Here is a 12,034-nt window from a genome sequence, read left to right as displayed (position 1 = left end):
GTATTTCAGATTTACTCTATATTTTGCATCCCTCAAAAAACTGAACCACAAAAATTAACTGGGAGATACATACTAGGCAACAACTGTTATAACATCTGATTTCAAATTTGCTTCCTGAAAATAATTGTTTTCATGTACTGACTCTGTAAATGTAACAAAATCAGTAACTTGTAATAATACACACAAAAATACTGCTTTTATCTGTTTTAGACATTACAGTTTGAAACAAATTCTAGCACCATCCCAAAAAGAGCTGATTATTTTTTAAATAGTTCTAAACCTACCAATCTAGTGCATTCCAGGGTTCTGTACAAACCAAACTTCCCCTTTATTTTCCACAGACATACAAGATTTCTCTAAGAATGTATTTAGTAAAAATATAACTATTTGTGTGTATCTGCAAGAAGTTTACCAGTCACAGGCTCTGATTAGAATCCCAATCACAACTCAAGGATCATCAGATAGCTTAAATGAAGTGTGATCTCGTACTCAGATTTTACATACAAGGGCATGGTACTGTTTAAAGATGACACTTAGTTTTGGATTAATTACTCATAAGATGAAAGGATTTAAGTCTATCACAGTAGCAAAGTAATTGAAAGTCGAATAGCTAGGAAACTAGGAAAATAATACAAACTTGTTAATACTGATGGAAGTTATAACTCACATTTTTATTAGTAATATTTACTCATTTTAACAAATATTTCTAAGTTTCAAGCCATGTAATTTTTTGGTTTTGTGTTCAAATGTAGACTTTTCACTCTTATACCTTCAGAGATGAGTTGCATAAATCAGTTGTTAAAAACACTAGATTCATCTGCTCTGACAATATTCCCTGCTAATTTAGCCAATTAAAGATTTAGCTGAAAGTGGGGGGGTGGGTGATGAACTGGGAAATTTATACACTAATATGTATAAAATGGATAATAAGAACCTGCTGTATAAAAAACTTCAAAAAAAAAATTTAACTTCTAAAACTAAAACATACTGCACCTTTCTTTGTGAAAGAAGAACTAGCCATTTTATTCAAGAGGAGTACTAATGTCCAATTACAGATAATTTTATTACAAAATTGCCATTATTCAGAAACAAGACCAATAAGTCAAGACAATCATTAAGTCCTACAACAGAAGTGTGAATTAATAAATGTAACTGAGAACTACTAAGTCAATGAGCAATGACCATATCATATACTTTGTTCAGTTTTAAAAATCATTCAGCTGTACTTGTGACTGACAGAGGTCTATTATTCGTGATGCCACTTGCATGACATCAGCCCAACAGACATACATAATAACTTTGATTGAACACAATTATTTAATTAAGTATTGTAAAGTTATTAAATACATAATAACTTTTACTGTGTCCATGTGCAGGAAAGAGTTACCATGGCAGGCCTGACACCGCTCTCCTTAGAAAGGCCTGCTTACAAGGCTGGCCCTTAGCTGGTGTCAGAACCTGGATTTGGGAAGAATTCCCACCATTCCCTAATTGATGAGAGCTGCTCACTGCGCCTAAACTGTCTGGGTAAACCACGTGGTTTGTGTTCAACACCTGCTTTCCTTCTGGGAGTCTGGAATTTTGGTACATACTATGCAGAGGCTGCCACGTTGACTGACTCCCAGTTAAAAGTCTGAGGACCGAGTCTCTAACGAGTTCCCCCGGAGACATTTCACACGTTGTCACAATTCAACCATGCTGGAATTAAACTCATGCTGAGTGACTCTACCAGGAGAGAACTCTAGGAAGCTTGCACCTGGTTTCCTCTGGACTTCGTCCCATGTGCTTCTTCCCTTTGCTGGTTTTGCTCTAATAAATCTTAGCCATCAGTATGACTATATGCTTAGTACTATGAGTCTTTGTAGGAAATCACCAAACTCAGGGGTGGTCTTGCGGACCCTGGCACAGACCCGTGTAGGTCCAAAGAAGAGGACTTGTGCTTTAAATCTCTTTATATTTCTTAGAATATATAACATACTCTTATACATAAAAGATACTCATATTTTGTGATTTTATATATTATCCTCCTAACATATCCAAACCAGTCTAAAGATGTGTTGAATCTCTACATCAGTGTAACTTAACATTGGTGAACCGGTTAAATGGCAAAAATACATGTGATAATACAAGTACAATTCAAACAACAAAGGAAAAGCTTTGGCAGGTTCAAGTAACAGAGTTGGATAGAAGATTGATTACTTTGACCATTTACAGTCTGCAGCCCTCCAGTTTGTTTTAATGATGTCTTGATAGTTCTCTGCCTGCAAATATCCTAAAGAAGATCCTGGGGCTTCCCCGGTGGCGCAGTGGTTGAGAGTCCGCCTGCCGATGCAGGGGACACGGGTTCGTGCCCCGGTCCGGGAAGATCCCACATGCCACGGAGTGGCTGGGCCCGTGAGCCATGGCCACTGAGCCTGCGTGTCCGGAGCCTGTGCTCCGCAACGGGAGAGGCCACAACAGTGAGAGGCCTGCGAACCGCAAAAAAAAAAAAAAAAAAAAATATCCTAAGCATTCTTAATTTGAATTTCTTTTTTTGTTAATTCATCCATCTTTGGAATTTAGCAAAATATAACATATTTCAGTTGTGTGTGACTGATAAAGACGGCAGGCATTTTATCAAGCTTCTGTGTTATTTAACGACAGTTCTGTGATGTGTCAAATAAACAATCCATGCTTCCTTATACTTTACACAATTCCTTTAGAACCAATCCTACCTATTGGCCAGTAGATCAAAAAGACTGCCACAGAAAACACTGATACAAAAGAAACACTGAAATATGATAAAAGAAGGCCCAAGGGATGAAAGGAGTGAGTTGGAGAATATATCCAGGTTAAAGAAAGTTCCAGGCCACCCCTGATGTCAAAGTACTTTTCTGGTCTTGATCTGTCATAACAAAAAGAAAAAAAGGTTCTTACTATTTTTAAGGCAAACTTCTTTACTCAGCATAGAGATGTTATATCAAATGCCAATTATGCATTTCAAAAAAGCAAAGAAATACAATGAATTTTTACAAAACACAGCAATTCGGTGACTCTTTTTCTTATGAAGGCTCTATTTCCAGAAAAAAAAAATTATAGCACTAGAATGCATACTTTACCATTATGTATGAACAAACAATATTTTTAAAAATATTACTAACATAGAAAATATAAATCATTAAATTAGTGAAGAGTCAAACACATGGGAAAAGTCACAGAGCGGGAAGTAGCCTCCAGAGGTCATCAAACCATCCTCCTAAAACACTACACATTAGTAAGTCCCCGATTCAAGAAAAAGCCATGATTCCACCATCACACTTGATGGAAGGGGACTTCTGTTTTGGCTTTTGGGAGGTGGGGAGACTGAGGGGAGAAAGGCAGAGACTGGCCATTCTAGAATTTTTCTTCTGTACCATTCCCAGTGTATTCAGCATTCACTGTGCTACTTTGGTCGTTTATTTTAGTGGCTCTACTCACTGCCACTAATACCACTGGCAAAAGAAGAACATTATGAAGTTTTCTATTTAAATCCATTGTTCAACTGCCTTTCTTTTGATGTATGCTTTACCAACAGAGTTTATAATCTTGTGAAAGTTTATGTAGTAGTGAGATCCAGATTCTCAATTCTGTATCTAATCCCCAAGTCAAGCCATCTTTACTCATCAAATCAAAACTAAGTTATAAAGGAAAAAGTGATGAGCATTCTTTTTCTCTTCAAAAGGAAACAAAAAAAATCTATTTTATAAAGACAAAGATTCTCAAGTTGACACCAGTTTACTACAACACTGCTTAACTGTCACCCAAAAGCTGAGACTTTCTTGTTTCAGGTTATAATTTTCATTATATGGAAACGGCAAGGTTACCATGACTTCATAAAAATTAACTGTAGAATTAGAATCTTGTAATTATAGATAAAAGTTAAATTTTATTAGTATCAGGGGCTATAACAATGAAACATTCTAAACATTATCCACTACTTAAGACAAATTTTAAGTGTGTTTAAACATAAGGTGAAATGTGCAATGCAGACTAAATCAGTGTAGAGTAAAAACCCAATAGTGTACATATAGATAATGAAGGGATCAGGGAAGCTGGTTAAAACTTATAATGAAGAGAGAACTAGTAAGAATATAGCAACCTGGCTGAAACTGATATTCATTAGGGTACTCTCACATCAATAGGGAGCATTTGGATGCTGTGGTCTTTATCAGTGTCCCAGCTGGTAATGGTTGAAGGTTAATGCCTTACCCCATTCTGTTCAATTTTCTATCCTAATTAGCCCTCCAAATCTATAGCTGTGAGCACCAAGTGTCTGTGCTCAAAAGAAACTAATTAATGCTAGCAAATTAGATCAAGTCCAAAGATCCAACAGCCAAACTCTTAGTTAAATGCTCCCTGTTAATAGGAAGAGTAGCTGTCAATAACTGCTGTTGGTGACTATAATGAGGCATCCTTTTTTTCATTGAAAGTGATTTCATTTCTCTTTGTCACTGGAAAAGCTGTTCCATTCCCTTCACAAACCTAAGTTGCTGGCAGCCTGACCCAATTCTTATGATCAGCCAGGTTGAAATGACATGAAAAAATAAAATCAAACAGAAAAGCTTTCCTACATAATCATGTTTCAGGCATTTAACAGAAAATCAGATCACTTATTAGAATTCCTATATCTTTACTCAAGAACTGTACAATTAGGATGCATAATGCTTTTATGTAAAATCCTGTAATTATTTAATAAAACAAAGGCTATAAACAGTAAATAAACCACAATGGAAGTGTTCTGATTCTAAATTCCATCTTATTGCTCAGTTTAAATGTAGCTGTTCTGCTCCCACTTGAGCAATGCCAGTTTATGTTCTCTCCTAGTTCACATGGTTAAACAGGAAGATCATTCTTTTATAAAACAATCAATTTTAGATTCTAAAACACTGTTTTGGACCATATGGCCTGACAAAAAATCAATATATGATATCTATAAAAATTCAAATACTCAAAGATCATTTGTTATAACGTGTTCTAGTAGGGACAAATGCATTGAAATCACTCAAATGGATCTCAAATTTTAAGATGCTTTCAGTCTTCAGAAGATTTTAAGTATGGTAAAAAAGAAAAAAAGATCAACATCCTAAACAACTTAAGTTTTTATAAAGAAGCAAAAACTAAACATTTTCTTTTCTGTACCATTACAAAGTAATAGGTGTGTAACACAAATATTTTAAAGTTATACTCTATTTCTTTCATTTCAAAGACCAAAGTTTCATTGTCTAAGAGCAAAGCAAAGGTAGTTCTGAAACCCAAACTCGACCATTTCACATTTTCACCTGAATCATGTAAGAAGTCTATAATTGAGTTATCTAGCTTTCTTTCATTCTAGATATCAGAATAACATGTTACAAAACCCTATAATTCTATTATCCATTTTTAAGTTTTATCCTCCCTCACCTGAATCAGGATATTTTTTTAAAGTCCTATGAGGCAGGTGGAGGGTTACCTCTTGAGACCATCAGCATGACACCCGCTGACGCCAGGTGTGCACTGAACCCTACCCGCAGGTGCCAACGGAGTAACTTCTCCTGACATCTGGGGGTGGGGGAAAGGAAGGTGCTCTGATTATACAACTAATTCATAATGAAAGCAAGACCATCAAATGATACTAATAAATTACTGATAACTTGTTAATAAATTTATTTACAGATGGATTTAATTCAAACCTGATTTATAGGTGGATTTAAAATGGGAATAGCTCATGATAAATCATTTAAGAAAAAGAAATGACCATCACACAATGTCAATTCTGAGGAACTATTCTTTTATTGCCTTTGTCCATCAGTCCCAGAGGTCATTCTCTAAGGAGATAGCATCTAAGGGACAGAAATGTGCCTAGCACCCAAATGTTATTGACACAGTCCCCAAACTACAGCTGACACAGCCTGGCTTCCCGCGGAGAAACTTGCCGGGCACTGCAGCCCATCAGCCTCACTAAGCATTACTGTGGTCCCTCAACGAAGGCTACAAGGGATGCTGGGAAAACAGTCCACATCAGCACAATTTTACCACTGTTTCTTTGCCATGGACATTCCAAGAGGAAGATTTTTATTAAAAAAACATTTCTACAATAATACTGCTATCTGCTTTTCTAATTACCCATCATTTATGGCCTCATTTTTCATCTTCTACGCCTTTGTATTTTTCACTATAATATTACATATTAATCAACATATCTCTAGATTTATAGAATACAGGCATATTTTATATTAAAACATTTTTCAAAGAATACATGCATATGTGGGTGTCTAGTGCATGCATTTACATAGATATCTTCTGCTCAGAAATGTAGAATATAGAAAAGTTTTTAAAAAGACTTGTAAGTACTACTGAGATTCCATTAACAATTCAATAATAGACAACAACGCCAAAGAAAATCATCTTAGACTATATTCCTATATGAATATTTTGATAGAGGAAAAACAGGCACACATTACATTTGATGTTTCTTCTTTCCCTATCAGAATCACCAGAACAACTTGTTTCTCCAAAATATGAATACAAGTTTTTCTCTATATATAACTGTACATCTGGGAAAAAATGCTTTTTACTAGGAATCTGGGAGAATATTTTTAAATTGTAAATGAATTGAACACTGCCTGGAAGTTCTGAAAGCTGAAATACTGGTATCTGAGTGAAAGGGTAAGAAGCAATTCATACATATTAATTCATTGACTACTTGATTCCAAGGCTAAGGATTAAATTCAGATCATGTTATAAAAAACGTATTTGATCTTCATATGAATATTTGAATCTTACCTTGAACTTGTTCAGAACATCTCTCTCGGGCCTTTTCTCTCATTATTTTGGGGATCAAAACATCTTTTTCGACATGTCTGAGATGCTGCTCTGAAAAAAAAAAAAAAGATCTTCCTTTAATATAGTAAAGTCTCAGGTAAATCACCAGTTTAGGGGAAAAATGAGCACTCTGGTCTACTTAAAATAAAAGCCTAGGCAAATATATTAAAAAGTGACTCTTCTATGACCTCATGAAATTGTGACTCTTCAGTCGCTGAAAATCATTCTAAATATTGTTTTATATACAAAAGAAAAAATGTGAGGGTGTAGGCAACATCTTTCTAAAACATTCTGCAAACTATGTTGCAACACTTTTATTTGATAACACATTCCATGTAGTCTTGGCAAAATTAAAGTCATAAAGTGTTATAATTTTTTAATTCATATAATCCACAAAAAGAGGATTTTTAGCAATACAGTACTGAGATCCAACGATAGATGAAGAGATCCAAGATTAAGAGACGTGAGTAGTTTCTCTACCCAGTAACAAGAAGAGTAGCTTAAGAAAGAGCTGGCAGAAGAAGAAAAAATGGAACTCGTCTGCATAGAAAAACAAACTACAGGAGGTTTCTGTGCACTTTAAATAGAACTACCTCAGTTAGACTAACACAGCAGCCGGAGCACCTGCTCCAAACTCCCACCTGCTCCTCAAATTCCTAGAGAACCCTGAAATCCAAAGGGGTAAGTATCCTCCAAATGATCAGGAATTCTTAAAGGCAAAAGGCAGATGAGATCAGATTAAAGGAGGCAATCTTATCCCCAGAGTTTTTTCCCAGGAAAAAACTGATACCAAAAGTAGGAAGTGGGCTTCCCTGGTGGCGCAATGGTTGAGAGTCCGCCTGCCGATGCAGGGAACACGGGTTCGTGCCCCAATCCGGGAAGATCCCACATGCCACGGAGTGGCTGGGCCCATGAGCCATGGCCGCTGAGCCTGCGCGTCCGGAGCCTGTGCTCCACAACGGGAGAGGCCACAGCAGTGAGAGGCCCGCGTAACGCATAAAAGAAAAAAAAAAAAAAAAAGTAGGAAGCATGCTCCACGCTCTGAAGCAGGAGAAATGGGGAGGAGACATCCCTAGAGGAAACCAAAGCATTAGTGGTCGAAATACCACAGCAGGAGCCAAAGGAGGTCACTCTTCTGCTGCCTTCAGACCACAGATAAAATAAGTAAATACAGGCACTTATCTCTATAAGATCAGAAAGTCTCTCAGTATCTATCTAGTGACACTTAAGACCAGGAACCCCTAAACTTTTCCTGGTTCCCAACATCCTCTGGATGCAGCTATGAAGTGATACAGTATTTGTAGAGAGGGTAAGAGGGCATCTCAAAAAGCAAACAAAATCAGCAACAAGCAAACAGCCAAGAATCACCTAAATTTGTTGAAGGACAACACAGTGAAAAGGAGAACCCAACTGTAATTAATCAAGAAGTAAACAACTCCTAAGAGGATGAAAAGAATAAAGAAAGTAAGATTTTCAAATAAATATACTGAAGCAAATAAAAAGACATGAGTCCTCAGAAAGAAACAAATCATAGGTCACCTAAATGCACTTTGATGAAATATCTGAAGCTCAAAAATCCTAAAAGCTTCTAAAGGGAAAAAAAAAATCACCACACAGAGAAACAGGACCAGATTTACATCGTGTTTCACAGGCAAGATGTGGATGCAAGAAGATAATGACGAAATAACATCAAAGTTCTCAGAAAGAATTACTTTATATCCAAGAATTCCAGAGCCAATTAAGAGTGAAATTAAAGATATTTTCAGATATGTAAGAACTGAAAAGTTTCTCTCTTTCAACCCCACCGAAAAAGAAATGATCTTTATCATAGTGTGACAAACCAAGCCACTAATCCAATGTGGTGATGGAAAACAAGAATCCTTCTGTATGCACAGGGAGCCCATGGGCAGGAGTTCAGGCAGGTAGAGCGGAAGTGACTCTTCTCTGCTTCTGTGTCTGGGGCTCATCTGGGAAGACTCCAGCCACAGGCCCTGACTTCAATAGCCACAAAAGCTGGGGCTGGAGGATTTACTGCCAAGAAGACTTCTTTCTTCACATATTTATCTGATGTGTGGACTGGAAAGGCCAAATCACCTACACTGGGTACAGTGGGTAGGTGGCCTTTTCTGTTGTGGAAGCTGTGCAGCCTTGTTCCTGCTACCTTATATGTTGATTTCAAGTCACTGGGCTCAGCCTACACTCCAGTGGAGGGAGGGCCACATCACACAGAGCCTGAGGGAGGGAAGATACTGTTGTAACCTTCTTTGTAAAATAAAATCTGCCACAAGAATAGAGAATGTATTCTGACCAAATAAAATGAATCCATGATGTACAAGTGTAAATATATAAGGCATAATAGAAAACATACATTTAAATTTACATGTTAAAACTGTAGAGTACTTGAACAACATCATCAACTAACTTGACCTAACGTTTATAGAATACTCCACTCAATAACAGCTGAATATTTACCAAGATAAACTATAGTCTGGGCTAGGAAACAAATCTTAATAAGTGTAAAAGAATTCAAATCATACAAAGTATGTTCCCTGACACCAGTGTATTTAAAGTAGAAATCAGTAACAAAAGGATCTCTTGATAATCTTCAAACATTTGGACACTAAATAACACACTTTAAAATAACCCATGGGTCTAGGAAGAAATGAAAAGGGAAATTAGAAAGTATTTTGAAATGAAAGAAAATATAACATATCAAAATTTGTGTGATGCAGCTAAAACAGTACTGATAGAAAAATTTATAGCACTAAAAGTTTACATTGGAAAAAATGGATAGTCTTAAATCAATGACTTAATCTTCCACCTTGAGAAATCTGAAAAAGAATAAAGAAACACAAAGCAAAGGAAAGAAATAATAAAACCTAAGCATAAATCAATGAAATAGAAACCAAAATAAACAAGCAAAATGATAAAGAAAAGCAATAAACCAAAACTGGTTCTTTGAAAACATTATTAAAACTGATAAACCACCTTGCCAGTAAAAAAGGGAGGTCACAAAGATCAGAAATGATACACATTTTTATATAATAGTAATGTATTTAAGTGATCTTTAAATGTAGGTCAATAAATTTGACAACGAAGATGAAGTGGACAAATTCCTTGAAAAACACAAATAACCAAACCTAACTCAAAAGGACATATAACCAGCAGAGCCCTATATCTATTAAGAAAATTGAATCTGTAGTTAAAAGCTTTCTCACAAAAAAATTCCAGACCCAGAGAGCCTCACTGGTGAATGTGGCCAAACATTTAAGAAAGAAATAATATCAATTCCATATGAACTCTTTCAGAAAACTGCTCTGAAGCCAGCATTACCCTGATACCAAAACCTGGTAAGACATTACAAGAAAAGAAAACTACAGTCCAATATCCCATCATGAATACAGATTTAAAACTCTTTACAAAAGATGAGCAAATTGAATTCAGCAATACAAAAAAGGATAATACCTCATGACTAGGTGGGGTCTATCCCAGGATTGCAAGCTTCACTTAATATTCAAAAGTCAAGAAATGTAATTCATCATATTAAAAAACTAAAGAAGGAAAGACACGTGGTTATGACAACAAGCCACAGAAAATACATTTGACAAAAACCTAGTATCCATTCCTAATTAAAACCCTCAGTAAAGTAGGAACAGAAGGAAACTTCCTCAACAGGATAAATGGCATCTAAAGAACAACCCACTGCTGATATCATATTTAATGGTGAAACACTGAAATGTTTTCCTCCTAAAACAGGGAACAAAAGATAAAGAAGTCTGCTCTTACCATTTCTATTCAGCATTATACTGGATGTTCTAGCCAGTGCAATAAGGCAAGAAAAATAAAAGACTTCCAGATTGAAAAGGAAAAAATAAAACCATAGTTACTCAAAGATCATATAATCATCTATATAGAAAATCCAATAGAATCTACAAAAAGTTACTAGAACTAGTAAATGAGTTTAGCAAGGCTTCCAGATACAAGATTAATATACAAAAATCAAATGGAAATGACATAATAAAAAGTCAGAGGACTAGAAAATAATTCAATAATAACCTTCCAATCTTATAAAATAGAAAATAGCTTTTTAAAAAATGAGCTGGGGCTCAGGAACCTGCAAGACAAGAAGAAAAGATCTAACATTGATTTTACCACAGTCTCAGAAAAAGAGGTAAAAAGAATGCAGGGCTGAAAAAATATTTGAAGAAATGACTGACACCTTTACGAACTAGTCAAAAGACAAAAACCTATTAATTCAAGAAAACAATTAAAAACCTAAAGAAATACACACCCAGACAAATCATAATCATACTTCGGAAAATGAGAAAGAAAAATCTTCAAGGTGCAGGGCAGAAGTTGAGACACAGATGTAGAGAACAAAGGTATGGACACCAAGGGAAGAAAGCCACGGTGGGGAGGGGATGGTGGTGTGCTGAATTGGACGATTGGGACTGACATGTATACACTGATGTGTATAAAATTGATGACTAATAAGAAACTGCTGTATAAAAAAATAAAATTAAAAAAAAAAAATCTTCAAGGCATCAGAGAGAAATATAGCAGAACAAAAATTCAAAAGACAAAGGCTTTCTCTTCAGAAACCAGAGGCCAGAAGGAAGTGTCACAGTATTTTCGAGTACTAAAAGAAAAGACCTGTCAATCAAAAATTCTATAACCAGAAAAAATGTTTTTCAGGATTGAAGATAGAATAAAGATAACTCAGAGGAAAGGAAGCTAAGGTAATTTCTTGCCAGCAGACCTGTTGTAAAAGAATGGCTAGAGGAAGTTATTCAGACAGGAAGGAAATATTAACAAAAGGAAACTCAGAACAACAGGAATGAAGAAAGGGCAACACAAAGAATAAATGTAATAAACTATTCTTTTCTTGAATTTTAAAAATTATTTTTGACAGAAGCAAAAATTACAGCATTCTCAATGTATATAGAGATTAATATTAAAGATGACTTCCAGATAAAGGAAAGAGGATAAAGCAACTTTGGTAGTAGTAAGATATCTACATTTTATTTGAAAGATAAAATGCTGATGCTAGTAGACGGTGATAAGCTATGTATGCATAATGTAATCTTTAGAACAACCACTTAAAAAAACTAAGAAATAAATTCAGAAACCATACAGATAAATCAAGTGGAATGGAGTTAACCAGACAGTAGTAACAGAAAGATAGCAGGAAAACCTCCTGACACCTGGAAATTAA

General features: G+C 35.6%; 1 protein-coding gene across 5 annotated transcripts in view; it reads right to left on the bottom strand.

Annotated features, from left to right (window-relative positions):
* CMC1 (C-X9-C motif containing 1) overlaps nt 1-12,034 on the bottom strand; it is a 76,195-nt gene that overhangs the window by 48,055 nt on the left and 16,106 nt on the right. For 4 of the 5 annotated variants that reach the window (XM_029243545.1, XM_029243546.1, XM_029243544.1 and 1 more), the window contains exon 2: nt 6,781-6,870. In XM_029243545.1, coding sequence (XP_029099378.1) covers nt 6,781-6,870 — 90 coding nt within the window. The remainder of the gene's footprint in view (nt 1-6,780; nt 6,871-12,034) is intronic. The other variant, XM_029243547.1, reaches the window with a different exon arrangement.

This window comes from Monodon monoceros, unplaced genomic scaffold (assembly GCF_005190385.1).
Source record: "Monodon monoceros isolate NGI ecotype Baffin Bay Population unplaced genomic scaffold, NGI_Narwhal_1 Super_Scaffold_3, whole genome shotgun sequence".
In the NCBI taxonomy this organism is placed as follows: domain Eukaryota; kingdom Metazoa; phylum Chordata; class Mammalia; order Artiodactyla; family Monodontidae; genus Monodon; species Monodon monoceros.
This window is presented reverse-complemented; position numbering and strand designations above follow the sequence as displayed.